The sequence below is a fragment of the Nerophis lumbriciformis genome, linkage group LG01 (genome assembly GCF_033978685.3).
Source record: "Nerophis lumbriciformis linkage group LG01, RoL_Nlum_v2.1, whole genome shotgun sequence".
Classification (NCBI taxonomy): Eukaryota; Metazoa; Chordata; class Actinopteri; order Syngnathiformes; family Syngnathidae; genus Nerophis; species Nerophis lumbriciformis.
The window spans coordinates 61494552-61520560 of record NC_084548.2 but is presented as its reverse complement, the minus strand read 5'-3'; the positions used below and the strand labels follow the sequence as shown (position 1 = coordinate 61520560).

Genomic DNA, 26009 nt, shown 5'->3' with positions numbered 1-26009 from the left:
AATGCAAGTCCTGACTGAATCCTTTCAAGTCAGGTGACATTGCGAGAGTATCCACTAGGTTCCGATCCACATGTTGAGCTTAGGTCACAGGATGTTGGGAGCATTGACCCTTCTAAGGACAATGGTCTGTCCAAGCGGTGGACCTAAAGAATGCAAGTCCTGACTGAATCCTTTCAAGTCAGGTGACATTGCGAGAGTATCCACTAGGTTCCGATCCACATGTTGAGCTTAGGTCACAGGATGTTGGGAGCGTTGACCCTTCTAAGGACAATGGTCTGTCCAAGTGGTGTACATAAAGAATGCAAGTCCTGACTGAATCCTTTCAAGTCAGGTGATTTTGCGAGAGTATCCACCAGGTTATGATCCACATGTTGGTCATAGGTCACAGGATGTGGGGAGCATTGACCCTTCTAAGGACAATGGTCTGTCCAAAAGGCGGACCTAAAGAATGCATGTGATGACTGAATCCTTTCAAGACAGGTGACATTGCGAGAGTATCCACTAGGTTCCGATCCACATGTTGAGCTTAGGTCACAGGATGTTGGGAGCGTTGACCCTTCTAAGAACAATGGTCTGTCCAAGTGGTGGACCTAAAGAATGCAAGTCCTGACTGAATCCTTTCAAGTCAGGTGATTTTGCGAGAGTATCCACCAGGTTGCGATCCACATGTTGGGCTTAGGTCACAGGATGTAGGGAGCGTTGACCCTTCTAAGGACAATGGTCTGTCCAAGTGGTGGACCTAAAGAATGCAAGTTCTGACTGAATCCTTTCAAGTCAGGTGACTTTGCAAGAGTATCCACCAGGTTACGTTCCACATGTTGGGCTTAGGTAACAGGATGTAGGGAGCGTTGACCCTTCTAAGGACAATGGTCTGTCCAAGTGGTGGACCTAAAGAATGCAAGTTCTGACTGAATCCTTTCAAGTCAGGTGACTTTGCGAGATTATCCACCAGGTTACGATCCACATGTTGGGTTTAGGTCACAGGATGTCGGGAGCGTTGACCCTTCTGGAGACAAATGAGGAAGTCTGATGGCGTCAAGGATGAAAGAGTCCGAGGGCATCCTTTAGTCCCACAAAGGATATCCTCCCAACCGTTGTCAGGAGGAGCTGCTTCCTGTTTTGCCTCACGATATGGAAACAACTGAAGTACAATCATCACTTTACCGACAGTTAATCCCTACTTGCACTGTCAGCTCTGATTTATGGTGACTCATTTTCCAAGCGCCCTGGATGGAGCTATAGCTCAGGGCATGGAATGTCAGCTCCATGAAAGCAACCCTTGTGCAAAGATTTACTTTCCAAGTTCAGTCCAGATCTTGGATGAATCCACCCCTTGAAGGCCTTCTGAACAATCAAGTACTTGTGGTGGATCCAGCTGTTTTTCAATCAAACACTTGAGACAAACGTGGCTCTGTTACGTCACTGCATCGACATCTGACATTCAGGAAAATGTGGGTGTTGAATCTGGTGAAGTCTTCAGGTGTCTCGCAGCCCAAGAAATTTACTGGATTAAGACGTGCAAATTATTTTGTTCAGGAGAAATAATTAAGGGTTTGAGTCCAGCCAGGAAACATTTGACAGAAAACCTCCCACAGTCCTCTGCAAGTCTCTAATGCTCACCCAGACTAATTAAACCTGGAGGAGTATCTGCTGCTTTCAAGTCTGAAGCTCTGATCCTGGTCAGGATGGCCACCGAGACCAGAGAGAAGGAGGTCATGGCTTCTTACCGCTTTCATATTACTTTCTTTTTCTTTCAGTCCTATTAGGTTTATTGTCCTGAGTCCTACGTCAACCTCTGGGATCTATTTTCAAAGAGACGTGACGCAAACAAGAGCATAACTCACACATTCAGGCTATTTCTGGCATCATGTAAGATCTTCACAAGAAGTTCAGTTTTCCTTGTTCAGAGTCACCAGTGACTTCATCCGTCTTGAGACTCCCTGAGAGGGGAGTTTTAGAGAGTACAGGAGGGGTCAGGGTCCAGTGGCCTTGACTCCTGACCACCAAAATCCTATCTTTGAATTCTGAGGAAACTCCCGAAATGCATGGTTGCAAATGTCGGACAGACACAGACTGCATACCAGAAAGGTTCTATTTCAAGGCTGTCGCTTGGAGGCATGATCCCAAGAGTGATATTATGTTCCTGGTATGAACACTCCACACTCCTAAGCCAGGAAACCACTGATCACCAGGAGGCTTTGTCCAAATAAGCTCTCCAAACTTCAAAAACTACAGACAACGTGGACGATAAACACGAACAATTAGCCGTTTTTCAAACTTCCACCATCTCCACATTTTTCAACCAATTCAAACCATTCCACCTTAAACACATTTCATTCATCGTGGACATTCAAACTATAATTTTTCCAAGTTAAAAAAAAAAAATCCAGGAATTCCCGTTTTTCCAAACCCTTTTTTCTGTCGACTACTCCTGCCATATTTTTCAACCAACTTCAACCGTTCCACCGTCAAATCATTCCTCTTAAGAACAAAAAACGAAGTTGTTTTTTGAACTGGAAAAATTCCCGGTTTTCCCGAAATTCCGTAATATAATTTCTCAATAAAAAATGTTACTACTTCAACATTTCTCGACCAATTTGAAAAATTCCAACACCAACCACCAACTCATTAAGAACATTCAAATTGTTTTGCATTTTCAAAATAAATCCCGCTTTTCCCGAAATCCCCATGAAATTCCCATTGAAAAGAATGGGACATTTCTCAAAATTCCACAACCCCACTTTTTTATCCAATTCAAACCGTTCGAACTTCAAAATATTCAGGCTGTTTGGAAATTATGTGCTTCTCCTTTAATAATTGAAAAAAATCCTGGATTTCCTCAAATTCCCAGTTTTTATGGACATTTTCCCCATTCAAAATGATTTATCCATTTTTCAAACTTCCACAATTCCCACATTTTTCAACCCATTCAAACCATTCCACCTTCAACACATTCCACTCATCTTAGAAATCCAAACCATTTTTCCATGTTCAGCAAATTTCCAGAAATTCCTGTTTTTTTCTAACCTTATTTCCAAACTTTTTCCGTTCGACGACTCCTTTCACATTTTTCAACCCATTTCAACCGTTCCACTGTCAAAACATTCCTCTTAGTCAGGACAAAAAACAATTTGGTTTAAGAACTTGAAAAATTCCCCGTTTTCCCCAAATTCCATAATACCATTTTTCAATTAAAAACCTGTTAGTACGTCAACATTTCTTGACCAATTCCAACACCAACCAATTTAGCTCATTCAGCACATCCATGCTCCTAATCCTTTTTTTTTTTTAAATCCCGCTTCTCCCCAAATTCCCAGATTTCCAGAAAGTTCCCATTAAAATGAATGGAACATTTTCCCAAGTTGCACAATTCTCACATTTTCCGAGCGATTCAAACCATTCCACCTTCAACACATTCAAATAATTCTGGAAATTTAAACAACCATTTTCCCATGTTCAACAAATTTCCAGGAATTCCTGTTTTTTTCTAACCTTATTTCCATCCCTTTTTTCGTTCGACGACATTTTTCAACCCATTTCAACCGATCCACTGTCAAAACATTCCTCTTAGTCAGAACAAAAAACAAGTCGGTTTGAGAACTTAAAAAATTCCGGTTTTCCCGAAATTCCATAATATAATTTCTCAATAAAAAATGTTACTACTTCAACAATTCTCGACCGATTTGAAAAATTCCAACACCACCCACCAACTCATTAAGAACATTAAAAAAATGTTGTATTTTCTAAATAATTCCCGCTTTTCCTCATGAAACTCCCAAGAATGGGACATTTTTCAAAGTTCCACAACCCCATATTTTTTATCCAATTCAAACCGTTCGAACTTCAAAATATTCAGCCTGTTCGGAAATTATGCGCTCTCCTTCAATAATTGAAAAAAAATCCTGGATTTCCTCAAATTCCCAGTTTCTAGGGACATTTTCCCCATTCAAAATGATTTATCCATTTTTCAAACTTCCACAATTCCCACATTTTTCAACCCATTCAAACCATTCCACCTTCAACACATTCCACTCATCTTAGAAATTCAAACTATTTTTCCATGTTCAGCAAATTTCCAGGAATTCCTGTTTTTTTCTAACCTTATTTCCAATCTTTTTCCGTTCGACGACTCCTTTCACATTTTTCAACCCATTTCAACCGTTCCACTGTCAAAACATTCCTCATATTCAGGACAAAAAAACAAGTTGGTTTAAAAAATTGAAAAATTCCCTGTTTTCCCCAAATTCTATAATACCATTTTTCAATTAAAAACCTGTTACTACGTCAACATTTCTTGACCAATTTAAACGATTCCAACACCAACCAATTCAGCTCATTCAGCACATTCATGCTCCTAATCATTTTTTTTTTAAATCCCGCTTTTCCCCAAATTCCCAGATTTCCAGGAAGTTCCCATTGAAATGAATGGAACATTTTCCCAAGTTGCACAATCCTCACATTTTTCAAGCGATTCAAACCATTCCACCTTCAACACATTCAAATCTTAATGGAAATTCAAACAACCGTTTTCCCATGTTCAACAAATTTCCAGGAATTCAGTTTTTTTTCTAACCTTATTTCCATCGCTGTTTTCGTTCGACAACTCCTTTCACATTTTTCAACCCATTTCAACCGTTCCACTGTCAAAACATTCCTCTTAGTCAGGACAAAAAACAAGTCGGTTTAAGAAATTGAAAAATTCCCTGTTTTCCCCAAATTCCTTAATACCATTTTTCAATTAAAAACCTGTTACTACGTCAACATTTCTTGACCAATTTACACGATTCCAGCACCAACCAATTCAGCTCATTCAGCACATTCATGCTCCTAATCATTTTTTTTTTTTTTAAATCCCCCTTTTCCCCAAATTCCCAGATTTCCAGGAAGTTCCCATTGAAATGAATGGAACATTTTCCCAAGTTGCACAATTCTCACATTTTTCAAGCGATTCAAACCATTCCACCTTCAACACATTCAAATAATTCTGGAAATTTAAACAACCATTTTCCCATGTTCAACAAATTTCCAGGAATTCCTGTTTTTTTCTAACCTTATTTCCATCCCTTTTTTCGTTCGACGACATTTTTCAAACCATTTCAACCGATCAACTGTCAAAACATTCCTCTCAGTCAAGACAAAAAACAAGTCGGTTTAAGAATTTGAAAATTTCCCGGTTTTCCACAAATTCCGTAATACCCTTTTTCAATTATAAACTGTTACTACTTCAACATTTCTTGACCAATTTAAACGATTCCAACACCAACCAATTCAGCTCATTCAAGCTCCTAATCATTTTTTTAAAAATCCTGCTTTTCCCCAAATTCCCAAATTTCCAGGAAGTTCCCATTGAAATGAATGGGCCATTTTTCCAAGTTGCACAACTCCCACATTTTTCAACCCATTCACACCATTCCAACGTCAACACATTCCACTCATCCTGGACATTCAAACTAACACTTTCCCAAGTTCCAAACCCAATTCCGGCTTTCCTGGAAATTCAAACCCTTCAACATTCAAACTGTTCTTACATTCATGCTACATTCTGTCAGCATTTCAGTTCAACTTCAGCATTGGAGCATTCACACACAATTCCTTCAGGAATTGCCTCTCAACAACAAAATAATTGTTTCCGAGGCAACACAATGTTTTGTTTGCGAACTTTAAACCTAAATGTTGCAAAGTCAAACTGACAGACGAATGTTGGGGTAACGAGCGCCATCATTTAACAGCGAACACATGCTGCGTTCTGTTCCCTCAAAGAAAACTACATTATCGGATTAGGGATCTAAAGTCTCTCCTGTACGCTCGTTAATTTTTTTCCTCTCGTTTGTTTTTTTGCTCTCATGAGCCCCTTGAGGGCCTGCAGCGGACCAAACAAACAAAGAGCTCTAAAATAACCACAGCTGCCAGCATTCATCCTTCTGTGCAACCACTGATGCCTCACCTGCTACACCAAGAACACTACACTCTGTTTAAAAAAAGTACCGGTTCCCCATTAATTTTTATTCTATTTTTTTAACGGGCATGACGCCGCGTCGTTACGTCATGACATTGCTGGTTTTACGAGCAGAGGAGCATGTTAGGCAGCGCACACACACGGAGTACTAACAAGCAGACACAGCGTGTAGACAGAAAAGGGAGTTTTGGCCTAAAAACTAACGATAAAGTTGAAGTTATAACACTGAAACGCTAGCTAGCAGCTAACATCCATCTGCAGTCGGCTACTTCTAAATGACAAGTACCATTATCACTGGAGGACGAGGAATAGCTAAACATGCTTCACTACACACCGTAGGAGGATACAATAGCTCACCGGCGTCACCGCTAACAAAAGATAGCGCTCCTGAATGTAAACAAATACCATGGGTGGATCTACACCTGACATCCACTGTAATGATACCAAGTACAAGAGCGACTACTATGATTACATCGATATTTTTTATCATCACAAAATCTTTTTTCTTTTTAAAAAAATCACATTATGTTTATAAACTCAGGAAATATGTCCCTGGACACATGAGGACTTTGAATATGACCAATGTATGATCCTGTAACTACTTGGTATCGGATCCATACCTTAATCTGTGGTATCATCCAAAACTAATGTAAAGAATCCAAACAACAGAATAATAAGTGATTATTAAATTTTAACAGAAGTGCATATAGAACATGTTAAAACAGGAAGTAACCAGATATTAACAGGAAATGAACAAGTGGATTAATAATTATTTTTTTATAGCTTGTCCTTCATAATGTTGACAACATAATAGAATGATGAAAGACACAATATGTTACTGCATACGTCAGCAGACTAATTAGGAGCCTTTGTTTGTTTACTTACTACTAAAAGACAAGTTGTGTTAATGTACCCTAAGATTTTTGGTTAAAATAAAGCCAATAATGCAATCTTTTTGTGGTCCCCTTTATTTAGAAAAGTATCGAAATACACTTTGGTTTTGGGACAACCCTAATATACACACATATAGCCTAAACACGCACACACATATATATATATATATATATATATATATATATATATATATATATATATATATATATATATATATATATATATATACAAACCCCGTTTCCATATGAGTTGGAAAATTGTGTTAGATGTAAATATAAATGAAATACAATGATTTGCAAATTCTTTTCAACCCATATTCAATTGAATGCACTACAAAGACAAGATATTTGATGTTCAAACTCATAAACTTTTTTTTTTTTTTGCAAATAATAATTAACTTAGAATTTCATGGCTGCAACACGTGCCAAAGTAGTTAGGAAAGGGCATGTTCACCACTGTGTTACATGGCCTTTCCTTTTAACAACACTCAGTAAAACATTTTTTAAGCTTCTCAGGTGGAATTCTTTCCCATTCTTGCTTGATGTACAGCTTAAGTTGTTCAACAGTCCGGGGGTCTCCGTTGTGGTATTTTAGGCTTCATAATGCGCCACACATTTTCAATGGGAGACAGGTCTGGACTACAGGCAGGCCAGTCTAGTACCCGCACTCTTTTACTATGAAGCCACGTTGATGTAACACGTGGCTTGGCATTGTCTTGCTGAAATAAGCAGGGGCGTCCATGGTAATGTTGCTTGGATGGCAACATATGTTGCTCCAAAACCTGTATGTACCTTTCAGCATTAATAGCGCCTTCACAGATGTGTAAGTTACCCATGTCTTGGGCACTAATACACCCCCATACCATCACATATGCAGGCTTTTCAACTTTGCGCCTATAACAATCCGGATGGTTCTTTTCCTCTTTGGTCCGGAGGACACGACGTCCACAGTTTCCAAAAACAATTTGAAATGTGGACTCGTCAGACCACAGAACACTTTTCCACTTTGTATCAGTCCATCTTAGATGAGCTCAGGCCCAGCGAAGCCGACGGCGTTTCTGGGTGTTGTTGATAAACGGTTTTCGCCTTGTATAGAAGAGTTTTAACTTGCATTTACAGATGTAGCGACCAACTGTGTGGTGACCCTCGCCCCATCCTTCTTTGTGAATGACTGAGCATTTCATGGAATCTACTTTTATACCCAATCATGGCACCCACCTGTTCCCAATTTGCCTGTTTACCTGTGGGATGTTCCAAATAAGTGTTTGATGAGCATTCGTCAACATTATCAGTATTTATTGCCACCTTTCCCAACTTCTTTGTCACATGTTGCTGGCATCAAATTCTAAAGTTACTGATTATTTGCAAAAAAAAAAGGTTTATCAGTTTGAACATCAAATATGTTGTCTTTGTAGCATATTCAACTGAATATGGGTTGAAAATGATTTGCAAATCATTGTATTCTGTTCGTATTTACACCTAACACAATTTCCCAACTCATATGGAAACGGGGTATATATATATATATATATATATATATATATATATATATATATATATATATATATATATATATATATATATATATATATATACATATATATTTCTGTGTGTGTGGGTGTGTGTACATATTATATTAATGTAATGGAAATATAATGAATATAATTGAAAATTAAGAGTAAGTGAAAGTTTGACTCCTACCTTGTTTACTTCTGTGACGACCTCCTTAAAGTTTTGTCATCAAATAGAAATATCATACAGCTAGAATGCGCCAAACATGGCCAATCATCATGCACTGTAATGGATTTAAATTGGGGTACTTTTTTAATTTATTTTTTATTTTTATGGCGAATGGACCTTTTTTTATAAGGTCGACAAAGTTGAGTCAGAAGGTTGTGTTATGTGTGACCGTGTGCGTTGACTTTTTTAATACTTATTTACCGTATTTTTCGGACTATAAGTCGCAGTTTTTTTTCATAGTTTGGTGTGAATAAGTTGCTCCAGTGCAACTTATATATGTTTTTTCCTTCTTTATTATGCATTTTTGGCAGGTGCGACTTATACTCCGGTGCGACTTATACTCCGAAAAATACGGTAATACTTATTTTTTGCGCCTTGAGTGGGAAAGGTTGTTTGGATTGGGTCATATATAAAAATGCTGTGCTGTGTACACTTCAAAGTGCATTTTATGGTCATTAACCTGAATTATACCATAAAATTAAGTTGGAGGCACTTGGCCCGTGGGCCCTAGTTTGGACACCACTGCACTAAAAACGGGTAAAAGGGCAGAAACAATTTCCCTTGTGGATCAATAAAGTTTGTCTAAGTCTAAGTCCAAACCAATAACATCAGCAGCTTTCTACCACCAAAAACATTTTCAAAATCAGAGGAATAATGTCTGAATCAGATTTAGAATGCCTAATCCATGTCTTTGTCTAGATTACTGCTCACTGGGCTCTCTAAAGCAAAGGTACATCCAAAAAGCTGCTGCTCGAGTCCTGACTAGAACCAGGATATCAGTTCGGTCACCGCACTGGCTTCCTGTCGCTCAGAGAATAGATTTTAAAACAGCTCTGCTTGTGCACAAGTCTTTTCCAAGTTGACATGTTAGAACCCTCTCGGCCTCTGAGAACCTCAAAGAGTCTCCTGCCGGTGTCCAGAGTCGGGAACCAAACATTGTGAAGCCGCGTTTCACTTTTACGCTGCTAAAGTCTGGAGCGTTCTTCCAGAAGACTTCTCGCATTATGCATTTTCTTGCCACCAGATCATTCCAGATCAGACCTTCAGCGTGCTAAGAGTAATGCCGAGATTTACGTAGCCCAAAAAAGGTGGTACAAATATTTGTGTGCTGCATGCCAACAAAACCGAGGAAAAGCCACAAATTGGACTTTATGATGCTTTAAATGTAGAGGAAGAAATTAGTGTCTCCATGGTAAGAGGCGCAATAACCTCATTAAACTTGATGTCAATTGTACACATGTTGCTCCAAAACCTGTATGTACCTTTCAGCATTAATGGCGCCTTCACAGATGTGTAAGTTACCCATGTCTTGGGCACTAATACACCCCCATACCATCACAGATGCTGGCTTTTCAACTTTGCGCCTATAACAATCCGGATGGTTCTTTTCATCTTTGGTATGGAGGACACGACGTCCACAGTTTCCAAAAAAAAATTGAAATGTGGACTCGTCAGACCACAGAACACTTTTCCACTTTGCATCAGTCCATCTTAGATGAGCTCGGGCCCAGCGAAGCCGGCGGCGTTTTTGGGTGTTGTTGAAAATATGTAAATATGACATGTTATTTTGAATGTTACTACATTACATACAGTATATACTTACAGTATGATGTAAATATGTAAATATGACATATTATGAATGTTACTAAATTACATATATGCTTACAGCATGATGAAAATATGTAAATATTACATGTTATTATTAATGTTACTACATTACATATATAGTATGATAAACATATGTAAATATTACATGTTATTATGAATGTTACTAGATACTACATATATATACTTACAGCATGATGAAAATATGTAAATATTACATGTTATTATGAATGTTACTACATTACATATATACTTACAGTATGATGAAAATATGTAAATATTACATGTTATTATAAATGTTACTAGATACTACATACATACTAACAGCATGATGAAAATATGTAAATATTACATGTTATTATGAATGTTACTACATTACATATATACTTACAGTATGATGACAATATGTAGATATTACATGTTATTATGAATGTTACTACATTACATATATACTTACAGCATGATGAAAATATGTAAATATTACATGTTATTATATATGTTACTACATTACATATATACTAACAGTATGATGAAAATATGTAAATATTACATGTTATTAGGAATGTTACTAGATACTACATATATACTTACAGCATGATGAAAATATGTAAATATTACATGTTATTATGAATGTTACTACATGACATATATACTTACAGTATGATGAAAATATTACATGTTATTATGAATGTTACTACATTACATATATACCTACAGTCTGATGAAAATGTGTAAATATTACATGTTATTATGAATGTTACTACATTACATATATACTTACAGTATGATGAAAATATGTAAATATTACATGTTATTATGAATGTTACTACATTACATATATACTTACATCATGTATATAATACATTTACATTTACATAAAAAAATGTTTTTAATTTTCCTAAGGGAACTCTCCAGAGGGAATCAATAAAGTACTATCTATCTAATATAATGGAGGTGTTTGGATGTCTTTTTTAAGGGCTTTAGAGGCAGAATTGAGCGGCTCCCAAAGGCTCTATTGTAAGCAGACTTTGTAATCGAGCGTATTTAATATTTAAAATGCATAAAAAAAATAATCCATCCTTCATAATGATTGTGAACGATGGGCAACATTCCCCCAAAAAAGTGCAGTTCCCCTTCAACGTTGACAATAGTGGAAAAGATCGCTGGGAAGAGCGTAACCCGAGCATCCCCACGCCCTGTTACTCACTGGTAGTCTTTCTTTCTCAATGAAGGAGCGGACATCTCGGCTGCAGTGGGACTTGCACAAATATCTCACACAGGATAAAATGGGTTTAGTCTCCTCTCTTGGGGGAGCACAGTGCAGGGGTCAAGATGCGAGGCGAGGAGGACACGGCCCTGCATCTGGGGATCTCTGGAAAGTCCATCAAGTGTGGACAACAATGGACAAACGATGCTGAAAATAACTTTCTTCAGCAAGGTCCACTCCAGATGGACGATCACTTCTGCTTGCCCAGGGTGGAACAAGTCGGAATTTGAGTGAGTGACTCATGTCTGATGATAAATCCACTGAATCTCTTCACTTTTGGAACGTGCACATAAGTCCAGATTGACATTTGTCATTTTGACATGTATCCGCCTTTTTAAAACATTTTTTTTTTACAACTACAACCAAACTACGGTATATTTCGGGCTAAAAGCCCCTACTTTTTCCCTACACTTTGAACCCTGTGGCTTTTAAAACAGAGGCGCTCATTAATGGGTTTGTATTCGCCTACGGGCTTAATGCAAACAAGCAAAGACACTGAAAAGGTGTGTGTGGAGGGGGGCGTGGCCTGCGGGGCTGCCGCAGAACGGGGCGTGTCAGGACCGGCCTCGAAGACAGCGACAGGTGCGTAAATGGCCGAGGTGGGCCTTATTATCTACAAACCCCGTTTCCATATGAGTTGGGAAATTGTGTTAGATGTAAATATAAACGGAATACAATGATTTGCAAATCATTTTCAACCCATATTCAGTTGAATATGCTACAAAGACAACATATTTGATGATCAAACTGATAAACATTCTTTTTTTTGCAAATAATCATTAACTTTAGAATTTGATGCCAGCAACACGTGACAAAGAAGTTGGGAAAGGTGGCAATAAATACTGATAAAGTTGAGGAATGCTCATCAAACACTTATTTGCAACATCACACAGATGAACAGGCAAATTGGGATCAGGTGGGTGCGATGATTGGGTATAAAAGTAGATTCCATGAAATGCTCAGTCATTCACAAACAAGGATGGGGCGAGGGTCACCACGTTGTCAACAAATGCGTGAGCAAATTGTTGAACAGTTTAAGAAAAACCTTTCTCAACCAGCTATTGCAAGGAATTTAGGGATTTCACCATCTACGGTCCGTAATATCATCAAAGGGTTCAGAGAATCTGGAGAAATCACTGCACGTAAGCAGCTAAGCCCGTGACCTTCGATCCCTCAGGCTGTACTGCATCAACAAGCGACACCAGTGTGTAAAGGATATCACCACATGGGCTCAGGAACACTTCAGAAACCCACTGTCAGTAACTACAGTTGGTCGCTACATCTGTAAGTGCAAGTTAAAACTCTCCTATGCAAGGCGAAAACCGTTTATCAACAACACCCAGAAACGTCGTCGGCTTCGCTGGGCCTGAGCTCATCTAAGATGGACTGATACAAAGTGGAAAAGTGTTCTGTGGTCTGACGAGTCCACATTTCAAATTGTTTTTGGAACCTGTGGACATTGTGTCCTCTGGACCAAAGAGGAAAAGAACCATCCAGATTGCTATAGGCGCAATGTTGAAAAGCCAGCATCTGTGATGGTATGGGGGTGTATTAGTGCCCAAGACATGGGTAACTTACACATCTGTGAAGGCGCCATTAATGCTGAAAGGTACATACAGGTTTTGGAGCAACATATGTTGCCATCCAAGCAACGTTACCATGGACGCCCCTGCTTATTTCAGCAAGACAATGCCAAGCCACGTGTTACATCAACGTGGCTTCATAGTAAAAGAGTGCGGGTACTAGACTGGCCTGCCTGTAGTCCAGACCTGTCTCCCATTGAAAATGTGTGGCGCATTATGAAGCCTAAAATACCACAACGGAGACCCCCGGACTGTTGAACAACTTAAGCTGTACATCAAGCAAGAATGGGAAAGAATTCCACCTGAGAAGCTTAAAAAATGTGTCTCCTCAGTTCCCAAACGTTTACTGAGTGTTGTTAAAAGGAAAGGTGATGTAACACAGTGGTGAACATGCCCTTTCCCAACAACTTTGGCACGTGTTGCAGCCATGAAATTCTAAGTTAATTATTATTTTCAAAAAAAAAAAAAAAGTTTATGAGTTTGAACATCAAATATCTTGTCTTTGTAGTGCATTCAATTGAATATGGGTTGAAAAGGATTTGCAAATCATTGTATTCCGTTTATATTTACATCTAACACAATTTCCCAACTCATATGGAAACAGGGTTTGTAATCACATGTAGCCTTTATTAGCAGAAGCCGTGATGAGACGAGTAGTTGGAGTTGGAGGTGCTGATGAGCGGACGCAGGAGAGAAAGACAGTTTGCTGGAAAGCAAAAGACTTTGCACTATTCTATGAAAATAAAACAGTGTTATACCCGGAATTCCAGGCTCTCCTGGCAGTGTGTAGTGGTCTGAAGAACCCACTAGAGGGCAACCTCTACAGTGTGTTATTGTTTGTGCTGTGGCGCCATCTTTTGGAGGAGTTTGCTTACTATTGGTGCCGCGGTGTTCTTCCGTTTAGTGCTTTCAACTGGAAGTAGAAGTGCCGTTCCGTCTTTTTGCCATCCATAGCGTTTCTACTCGTGTGTATTCTTCATTCATAACTCCAAGCAATGTTTGTAAGTTTTACAATATAACTAAAACTATTCTTACTTATTAAAGCGCCCCATGTGTGTTACTAATTTACGAATTTTTCTTCTTAATGTTTTGATTTGAACAAATAGTTTTTATACACGCCGGTAGAGACACTGGAGAGGTGTGTTATTGTTTGCACTATGGCGCCATCTTTTGGACGAGTTTGCTCGCTGCGGGTTGAAAATGTACTTCCAGTTTCAGCCTTAAACCGGAAGTAAAACCGTCCATAGCGTCTTTGCTTTCATTCATCACTCCAAACCAAATTAGTAAGTTTTACAATGTAACTAAAACAATTCTTACTTACTAAAGCGTCCCATGTGTGATGTCTGTAGGAGGTTTTTTTCATGCATATTTGTACATGCTATCGTAAAGTAATCAAGCTAGCCTTGTTAAGATTAGCTAATATGCTAACACGTTTACTGTGTTAGTATTATTAACTTACAATGGCATTCTTTTTGTATTGTTTCACTTTCACAAATTCCTCAATAAATTCACCAAACGTCACCGTGGAGTTATTGAGTCTATTTAGCTCCGACTAGGCCCTAGTGTGTGGATGTGAGTGTGAATGTTGTCTGTCTATCTGTGTTGGCCCTGCGATGAGGTGGCGACTTGTCCAGGGTGTACCCCGCCTTCCGCCCGATTGTAGCTGAGATAGGCTCCAGCGCCCCCCGCGACCCCAAAGGGAATAAGCGGTAGAAAATGGATGGATGGATAGTGGGTCAATGACGATGACTTTGATCAGCCTACTTTTTTCCTACGCTTTGAACCCCGCAGCTCATAAAACGGTGAGACTGATTTACAGATTTTTCTTCGCTGACAGACTTAATGTTTTGATTTGAACAAATCGTTTTTATATACGCCGGCAGAGACACCGAAGAGGTGTGTTATTGTTTGCACTACGGCGCAGGTGTGGCGGGTGGAAAATGTACTTCCTGTTTCTGCCTTAAACCGGAAGTAAAACTGCCCATAGCATTTTTGCACAAAAGGATTCTTCATTCAAACAAAATTAGTAAGTTTTACAATATAATTTAAAACAATTCTTACTTTTTAAAGCGTCCCATGTGTGATGTCTGTAGGAGTGTTTTCATGCATATTTGTACGTGCTGCCGTAATGTAATCAAGCTAGCCTCGTTAGCATTAGCTAATATGCTAACACGTTTACTGTGTTAGTATTATTAACTTACAATGGCATTTTTTTTTGTATTGTTTCACTTTCACAAATTCCTCAGTAAATTCACCAAAATGTCACCGTGGAGTCTATTTAGCTCCAACTATTGCAAGGGTCGGCAACCCGCGGCTCCAGAGCCGCATGCGGCTCTTTAGCGCCGCCCTAGTAGCTCTCTGGAGCTTTTTCAAAAATGTATGAAAAATGGAAAAAGATGAGGGGGAAAAAATATATTTTTTGTTTTAATATGGTTTCTGTGGGAGGACAAACATGACACAAACCTCCCTAATTGTTACAAAGCACACTGTTTGTATTAAACATGCTTCACTGATTCCAGTATTTGGCGAGCGCCGTTTTGTCCTACTAATTTTGGCGGTCCTTGAACTCACCGTAGTTTGTTTACATGTATAACTTTCTCCGACTTTCTAGGACGTGTTTTATGCCACTTCTTTTTCTGTCTCATTTTGTCCACCAAACTTTTAAGGTTGTGCATGAAAGGTGAGTTTTGTTGATGTTATTGACTTGTGTGGAGTGCTAATCGGACATATTTGGTCACTGCATGACTGCAAGCTAATCGATGCTAACATGCTATTTAGGCTAGCTATATGTACATATTGCATCATTATGCCTCATTTGTAGCTATATTTGAGGTAATTTACTTTCCTTTAAGTTCTCTTAATTCAATTTATATCTCATGACACACTATCTGTATGTAATATGGCTTTTATTTTTTTGCGGCTCCAGACACATTTGTTTTTGTATTTTTGGTTCAATACGGCTCTTTCAACATTTTGGGTTGCCAAACCCTAAACTAGTGGGTCCATGACGCTGACTTCTGTTTTGTTTGATCAGCCTACTTTTTTCTTACGCTTTGAACCCCGCAGCTTATAAAACGTTGCGACTAATTTACAGATTTTTCTTCGCTGACGGCCTTAATGTTTTGATTTGAACAAATAGTTGTCATGTACGCCGGCAGAGACACTGAAGAGGTGTGTTATTGTTTGCGCTGTGGCGCAGGTGCGGCGGGTGGAAAATGTACTTCCTGTTTCTGCCTTAAACCGGAAGTAAAACCGCCCATAATATTTTTGAACAAAAGGATTCTTCATTCATCACTCCAAACAAAATTAGTACGTTTTACAATATAACTAAAACAATTCTTACTTACTAAAGCGTCCCATGTGTGATGTCTGTCTGAGTTTTTTCTCATGCATATTTGTACGTGCTATCGTAATGTAATCAAGCTAGCCTTGTTAGCATTAGCTAATATGCTAACACGTTTACTGTGTTAGTATTATTAACTTACAATGGCATTCTTTTTGTATTGTTTCACTTTCACAAATTCCTCAGTAAATTCACCAAAACGTTACCGTGGAGTTATTGAGTCTATTTAGCTCCGACTAGTGGGTCCATGATGATGACTTTGATCAGCCTACTTTTTTCCTACGCTTTGACTCCGCAGCTCATAAAACGGTGAGACTGATTTACAGATTTTTCTTCGCTGACAGACTTAATGTTTTGATTTGAACAAATCGTTTTTATATACGCCGGCAGAGACACTGAAGAGGTGTGTTATTGTTTGCGCTGTGGCGCAGGTGCGGCGGGTGGAAAATGTACTTCCTGTTTCTGCCTTAAACCGGAAGTAAAACCGCCCATAATATTTTTGAACAAAAGGATTCTTCATTCATCACTCCAAACAAAATTAGTACGTTTTACAATATAACTAAAACAATTCTTACTTACTAAAGCGTCCCATGTGTGATGTCTGTCTGAGTTTTTTCTCATGCATATTTGTACGTGCTATCGTAATGTAATCAAGCTAGCCTTGTTAGCATTAGCTAATATGCTAACACGTTTACTGTGTTAGTATTATTAACTTACAATGGCATTCTTTTTGTATTGTTTCACTTTCACAAATTCCTCAGTAAATTCACCAAAACGTTACCGTGGAGTTATTGAGTCTATTTAGCTCCGACTAGTGGGTCCATGATGATGACTTTGATCAGCCTACTTTTTTCCTACGCTTTGACTCCGCAGCTCATAAAACGGTGAGACTGATTTACAGATTTTTCTTCGCTGACAGACTTAATGTTTTGATTTGAACAAATCGTTTTTATATACGCCGGCAGAGACACTGAAGAGGTGTGTTATTGTTTGCGCTGTGGCGCAGGTGCGGCGGGTGGAAAATGTACTTCCTGTTTCTGCCTTAAACCGGAAGTAAAACCGCCCATAGCATTTTTGCACAAAAAATTCACAAAAAAACGTCACCGTGGAGTTATTGAGTCATAAGCTCAGTAACAGCATAAGCTACCATGAATTGATTAACGTGGACCCCGACTTAAACAAGTTGAAAAACTTATGCGGGTGTTGCAATTTAGTGGTCAATTGTATGGAATATGTACTGTACGGTGCAATCTACGAATACGTTTCAATCAATCAAAAAACAGGAAAAGAGGAATAATGAGAGCGAGAAGGGCAGTGATATCTGCAACACTGATGCCACAGAGAGGGAAGGAAGGCTCCGGTCTGGACCTCCAGCAGGACAGGGACACTTCAGCGCAGGAAACATCATTTCCTCCTTGGCACCGAGCTCGGATCTTTACACGCCGTTTGTCTCATCCAAGTCACGACTGCATGAGACCCTTCCACAAGGAGGCTCCATCGTGGTTTTGCTGAAGGCAGCTTCAGAAACACAAACCACTTTGAGGTTGCCTCGTTTTTGTGGGTCTAGAGACGACTTGTGATGCACAAGCGGATCAGTAAATAACAAAAAAAAAAAGTGTCCAGTTGCCATGGTTAGCTGCATTTATCACCCAAAACTAGGGCGATGCAACTTTTTCACGACACCGATAATTAGAACATTGAGTGATGGTCGATAACAATCTTGATCTGATATCAGCAGGGATCAAACCTACTTGTATTATTTAGCAGTGTGGAATGTTATAAAAGGTCTGATCAAGTAAAATGAGCCAAACAGAGAACAATGTTAGTTATGAAAAACACTAACATATTTATTATTAACAGTCTGGAATGGACTTATGCTGTCTTTAAGTTGAAGTGGAGTGGTAATTGTGTTTTTTGGCGACCCCCCCGTGGTCGCACCAATTCATGAAGTTAAGCTCACGACGCAGTAGGTTGAACGATGCGGACACGTTTGTTACTGGATACTTCCTAACACTGTATGAGTAAGTAATATGCAACTATAATTAATTGATACTTGTCTCACACTGCGGGTTCATGACTACGTGAAGCCACTGCTCGTTTATAACTCGGAAACTCCCGGAGTGTTCGACAAAGCCACAAATATTTCCAGACAGACGGTCGAGTGGTTTTCCTTTTGTTGTTTTTTTGGAGCGCACCAACGAGACGTGTTTGTGTGTGTTAAGTGTTGACATCTAAGCTTGCTGTAATGTTGTAAAAAAAGATTGAGCTGTTAACCCCTTTTTATGTTGATATATATGAACGTGTATAAAAATGTATATATATATATATATATATATATATATATATATATATATATATATATATATATATATATATATATATGTACGTATGTGTGTATATACATATGTATATATATATATATATATATATATATATATATATATATATATATATATATATATATATATATATATATATATATATATATGTATATGTATGTGTGGGAAAAAATCACAAGACTACTTCATCTCTACAGGCCTGTTTCATGAGGGGGTTCCCTCAATCATCGGGAGAATCATCAGAGAAATCTCCTGATGATTGAGGGAACCCCCTCATGAAACAGGCCTGTAGAGATGAAGTAGTCTTGTGATTTTTTTTCCCACACATACATATATTGCGCTCTACTACGGTATCGAGCACTATTTTTTGGATAACCTTATTAAGACATATATATATATATGTATATATATATATATATATATATATACTTTCAGTATATAAATATGTGTATATACAAACCCCGTTTCCATATGAGTTGGGAAATTGTGTTAGATGTAAATATAAACGGAATACAATGATTTGCCATCATTTTCAACCCATATTCAGTTGAATATGCTACAAAGACAACATATTTGATGTTCAAACTGATAAACATTATTTTTTTTTTTGCAAATAATCATTAACTTTAGAATTTGATGCCAGCAACACGTGACAAAGAAGTTGGGAAAGGTGGCAATAAAGACTGAGAAAGTTGAGGAATGCTCATCAAACACTTATTTGGAACATCCCACAGGTGAACAGGCAAATTGGGAACAGGTGGGTGCCATGATTGGGTATAAAAGTAGATTCCATGAAATGCTCAGTCATTCACAAACAAGGATGGGGCGAGAGTCACCACTTTGTCAACAAATGCGTGAGCAAATTGTTGAACAGTTTAAGAAAAAGCTTTCTCAACCAGCTATTGCAAGGAATTTAGGGATTTCACCATCTACGGTCCGTAATATCATCAAAGGGTTCAGAGAATCTGGAGAAATCCCTGCACGTAAGCAGCTAAGCCCGTGACCTTCGATCCCTCAGGCTGTACTGCATCAACAAGCGACATCAGTGTGTAAAGGATATCACCACATGGGCTCAGGAACACTTCAAAAACACACAGTCAGTGACTACAGTTGGTCGCTACATCTGTAAGTGCAAGTTAAAACTCTCCTCTGCAAGGGGAAAACCGTTTATCAACAACACCCAGAAACGCCGTCGGCTTCGCTGGGCCTGAGCTCATCTAAGATGGACTGATACAAAGTGGAAAAGTGTTCTGTGGTCTGACGAGTCTGTAGGTATATTTGAGGTCATTTAGTTTCCTTTAAGTAGTCTTAATTAAATTTATATCTCATGACACACTATCTGTATGTAATATGGCTTTTAATTTTTCGCGGATCCAGACAGATTTGTTTTTGTATTTTTGGTCCAATATGGCTCTTTCAACATTTTGGGTTGCCGACCCCTGGTCTATACCAACGATTCGGTTGACGAACAACCAATTAAGTTCATAGATAGAGGTTCCGCTGTATTGTCGGGTTCCTTGCAAAGACAAAGAAAATAATTGACAAGTGCAGGTAAAGTGTCAGTCAGGCTCCGCCCACAAGTCTCTGCAGAAGTGACCGGCAGCCAATCAAAAGCCACCAAGGCTCCACCCGGTATTGCTTGCCTTGCTATTGTGGAGCCTTATTGTGCTGGGCAAGATGAAGGAGCAGATGTTTATGTCTCCCAGACAAAGCTGAAGCGCCATGTTATGACCCGAGGCAGGATGTGAGGCCGTCATGCAGACGTCAACATGCTGGCAGCCAAAATAAGTTACACACACACGCACACACACACACACCACAATCTGTATGTTCCGGTCTCTTACTTGTGGTCTCAGAGACTGGGGGCCACGGTGCGCTCCCATCATCCTCGCCGCTGGGCAGATCTGTAGACAGAAGAACCTTTAAAACCTCCATAGCGTTTCTACTCGTATAGATTCTCCATTCATCACTCCAAGCAATGTTTGTAAGTTTTACAATATAACTAAAACAATTCTTACTTACTAAAGCGTCCCATGTGTGATGTCTGTCGGAGTGTTTTCATGCATAGTTGTAACTTACAAAGACATACAGGTTTTGGAGCAACATATGTTGCCATCCAAGCAACGTTATCATGGACGCCCCTGCTTATTTCAGCGAGACAACGCCAAGCCACGTGTTACAACAGCGTGGCTTCATAGTAAAAGAGTGCGGGTACTAGACTGGCCTGCCTGTAGTCCAGACCTGTCTCCCATTGAAAATGTGTGGCGCATAATTATATATATTTTTTACAACTACAACAAAACTACGGTAAATTTCGGACTATAAGCCGCTCCTTTTTTTTCCTACACTTTGAACTCTGTGGCTTTTAAAACAGGGGATTCGCTGTATTGTATTTGTATTCGCTAACGGCCTTAATGCAAATAGTTTTGAGAAACAAAAACCAAGCAAACACACTGAAAAGGTGTGTTATTGTTTGTGCTATGGCGCCATTTTTTTGGACGAGTTTGCTTACTCTTGGTGCTGCGGTGTCCTTCCGTTTAGTGCTTTCAACCGGAAGTAGAAGTGCCGTTCCATCTTTTAGCCGTCCATAGCGTTTCTACTCGTGAGGATTCTCCGTTCGTCACTCCAAGCAACGTTTGTAAGTTTTACAATATAACAAACAATTCTTACTTACTAAACCGTCCCATGCGTGGTGTCTGTCGGAGTGTTTTCATGCGTAGTTGTACGTGTTATCGTAATGTAATCAAGCTGGCCCTGTTAGCATTAGCTAATATGCTAACTTACAACGACATTATTTTTGTACATACAGGTTTTGGAGCAACATATGTTGTCATCCGAGCAACGTCGTTATGGACGCCCCTGCTTATTTCAGTGACACAACGCCAAGCCATGTGTTACAACAGCGTGGCTTCGTAGTAAAAGAGTGCGGGTACTAGACTGGTCTGCCTTTAGTCCAGATCTGTCTCCCATTGAAAATGTGTGGCGCATTATTATTGTTTTGTTTTTTTTACAACTACAACAAAACTACGGTACATTTCGGACTATAAGCCGCTCCTTTTTATTCCTACACTTTGAACTCTGTGGCTTTTAAAACAGGGGGAGCTCATTAATGGGTTTGTATTCGCTAACGGCCTTAATGCAAATAGTTATGAGAAACAAAAACCAAGCAAACACACTGAAAAGGTGTGTTATTGTTATTGACCTCTGTTTTGTTTGATTCACCGTTTTACTGCCGTGTTACAGACATTGTTTGGAAACAATTAAGATATGTAAATAAACATTTACTAAATATTTCTGAGTAAATAACTCATTTCCCAACGAATATATCTGCAACTTATAGTTTGGTTAATATATGAACAGACTGTTTTGATTTTTTAAAAGTCTCTTCTGCTTACCAGTCAACATTTATACATCCAGTTTTTGTCCTTCTTGCCTGGTGTCTTCTTGCCTGTTTTTCTTTTGGCTACTGCAGCGATAGAGTCGCTCGACAAGCCTCTGTATGCAACACTCGGAGCATGGGTTTATTAAAGCAGCGCCACAAGTTTCATGTTCCGTCGTTCAATCAAATAAAGACCACAGAAAAGATCAAAAGTACATATCTTGACAAATATGAGATGATTATGTAAGTCAAGAAGAGCAGGCAGCAGCTCACACATTCTCATATCCAGGAAAAAATATCTCAATTATAATCTACGCGAAGGAGCCCAGAATTATTGTATTGAAATGTTGACAATATTTCAGGAGGAAACCATACAATGTATTAAATCCATAAAGTGTTAAAAAAAATTGTATAAAATGGAATAGATGAGCTATTGTGATGCCGAGTTCCATATTTATTACCCCGCCTTCCGCCCGATTGTAGCTGAGATAGGCTCCAGCGCCCCCCGCGACCCCGAAGGGAATAAGCGGTAGAAAATGGATGGATGGATGGGATGGATGTTCCATATTTAGTAGGGATGTCCGATAATGGCTTTTTGCCGATATCCGATATTCAGATATTGTCCAACTTTTAATTAACCGATTCCGATATCAACCGATACCGATATATACAGTCGTGGAATCAACACATTATTATGCCTAATTTGGACAACCAGGTATGGTGAAGATAAGGTCCTTTTTAAAAAAATGAATAAAATAAAATAAAGATAAATAAATTTAAAAAAATTATTGAATAAAAAAGAAAGTAAAACAATATAAAAACAATTACATGGAAACTAGTAATTAATGAAAATGAGTAAAATTAACTGTTGAAGGTTAGTACTACCGTATTAGTGGACCAGCAGCACGCACAATCATGTGTGCTTACGGACTGCATCCCTTGCAGACTGTATTGATATATATTGATATATAATGTAGGAATCAGAATATTAATAACAGAAAGAAACAACCCTTTTGTGTGAATGAGTGTAAATGGGGGAGGGAGTTTTTTTGGGTTGGTGCACTAATTGTAAGTGTATCTTGTGTTTTTTATGTTGATTTAAAAAAAGCAACAACAACAAAAAAAAACGATACCGATAATTAAAAAAAACGATACCGATAATTTCCGATATTACATTTTAAAGCATTTATCGGACATCTCTAATATTTAGAAATAAAATGTTGATGCTCCTCTTAGACACACGTAATAAAGGTGTTGGATATTTTTTGATGATAAATTAAACACAACATCAGACATTATGTCACTACTGGTCCCACCTTTCCTACAAAATAATGTTAAAAAAACAGATGTTTATTGACATATAATATTCAATTACTTTTACAGAAAATAAACATCACCTCCAAATATCACTTATCGGCCTACTGACTACTGATAATCGGCATCAGCCCTGAAAAAAAAACATATCTCTGGACCTCCATATATAAGTGTAAGTGATTGGATTAGGCCCCGCCCACCTCCTGACGCCTCATCGGCGACAAAGTCCTCGTCGTCGCCCAGTAGGCTTGGGGCCGCCGGGACATCCTTCTGCTCCAAGGAGTCGTCTGGCGGAGGGACCTCCCCCCACACCTTGGAGGCTCGCGTCACCTGGGGCAAACACGGAGAGATTTATTAGGGTCAAAGTCTCCACGGAGCCGGGTTACACCCCGCAGATACGCGCGTGTCGCGGAAGGGCGCAGGGAAAACAAAGGCGGGGGCAGGAAAGGAGGCTTTTGTTGACTCGCAACGCTCGTTATCTCTTCGGCGGCCTCATCAAGAGTTCACGTGCAAATAAAAGTTCATGACCCCGTCTCAGAGTTCATGACGTGCAAGTCTGCGCAGGAATGACCCGAATATGGGATTGGAATGTCAGGACAACAAGTGAAAACATGGAACGTTTGTTAATAAATAGGCCCGTGCAATAAAACGCCTTAAACGGGTAATTGATATCAATAAAAAATGTGTTCGATTAAACGTTTAAAAAATGGGGAAAACCTGGAAAGAATGAAGAAAGGTTGGTCGCACGAACAAAGACACACAGGAAGTGATCACTGATCAGTGGGAGTGACACGCTGACAGCCAATCAGGTGACGGTATCAATTATCACGTTTGCTTGATTCTTTGCATGGAGTGAAAAGAGAAAGTCCAAATGAAGAAATTGTGGATTAGAAAGGAAAAGTCAGTTATTTGGATGTTTTCAAAAGGGACCGTAGTCAGACCAATGTGGTCTGTAAATGGTGCAAGGCAAGATCGCTGATACCACACCACCTTTGCTCACCCTTTAGAGCACAGCTGTAACTATCTGCCACGAAACCTGCAGGAAATAGTTCTTCTCAGGTTTCTCTATGTTTACATTTTAACACTTTGCATTTTCTTACAGCATCTCTTACATATTCCTTCATTTTAAGAGCTTATTGTTAAGTGTTCAATGGGATTTTAATATTTTGTTTACATTGTTTGTGTTGACATTTCCTTTTTGCCTTGATAGCTGAGGGATTATAATCACAGGAAATTACATTTCAAATAAAATTTATTTTTCTCTTGCTCCTTATTTTCCGTAGGTCATAAAAAATGTCAATAGTTATTGATATCGGCCGATATATTAATGATATTTAAACAATTACTGCAAAACAAAAATTCCTTTCCATAGTTAAATAAGAATAACAGGGCAAAATAATGTTACACAGCCGTTATTTCCTCGCACTAAACCTGCAGAAAATAGTTCTTCTCAGGTTTCTACATGTTTACATTTTCACACTTTGCACTATTTTCTTATACTTTATGAAGCATTTCTCACATATTCATGATTTTTAGGATCTTATTGTTAAGTGTTTCCTTTCTGCCTTGATAGCTGAGGGATTATAATCACAGGAAATTACATTTTAAATAAAATATATTTTTCTCCTAATCCTTATTTTCCATAGGTCATAAAAAATGTCAATAGTTATTGATATCGGACGATATATTAATGATATTCAAACAATTACTGCAAAACAAAAAATAATTTCGATAGTTAAATAAGAATAACAGGGCAAAATAATGTTACACAGCCGTTATTTCCTCGCACTAAACCTGCAGAAAATAATTCTTCTCAGGTTTCTACATGTTTACATTTTCACACTTTGCACTATTTTTTTACACTTTTTATGAAGCATTTCTTACATATTCCTTCATTTTAAGAGCTTCAATGTGATTTTACTATTTTGTTGACATTGTTGGAGTGTTTTCCATGCTTCCTTTCTGCCTTGATAGCTGAAGGATTATAATCACAGGAAGTTACATTTACAACAAAATATATTTATCTCCTGCTCCTTTCTTTTCCATAGCTCATAAAAATATCAATAATTATATCTATACCAATATAAAACAATCATATTGTGATACAGTTTTCTGCCATATCGCGCACCATTACTGAGGTGATAAGGTTATCACCTTAACACGTCAAAAACTCCAATACCTTGGTCAATGTTCAACGTAGAAAGATAAAAAAAAGTGTGCATAATCACTTACAGTATTAATACTTTTTTGTTCCCAACCAACCAACCTAACAATAGCAATAGCAGTTCTGGAGTCCATGGCATTCTCTAAAATGGTTTCCCCACTCATATGCTTTTGTCCACCTTGCTACTATGGCATCTACAAGATTGATTGTCTTGTAGTATCCTGACGAATCTACACGATTGGTTGTCTTGTATAGTCCTGATAAATCTACACGATTGGTTGTCTTGTAGTCCCTGATGAATCTACATGATTGGTTGTATTGTATCGTCCTGATGAATCTTCACGATTGGTTGACTTGTATCGTCCTGATGAATCTACACGATTGGTTGTCTTGTATTGTCCTGATGAATCTACATGATCGGTTGTC

At 38.6% G+C, this 26009-nt stretch overlaps 1 protein-coding gene across 1 annotated transcript in view; it reads right to left on the bottom strand.

Moving 5' to 3' along the window:
• hspg2 (heparan sulfate proteoglycan 2) overlaps positions 1 to 26009 on the bottom strand; it is a 362847-nt gene that overhangs the window by 254255 nt on the left and 82583 nt on the right. The window contains exons 3-4 of the mRNA XM_061923339.2: positions 23620 to 23749; positions 20571 to 20630 (exon numbers count right to left, since the gene is read on the bottom strand). Coding sequence (XP_061779323.2) covers positions 20571 to 20630; positions 23620 to 23749 — 190 coding nt within the window. The remainder of the gene's footprint in view (positions 1 to 20570; positions 20631 to 23619; positions 23750 to 26009) is intronic.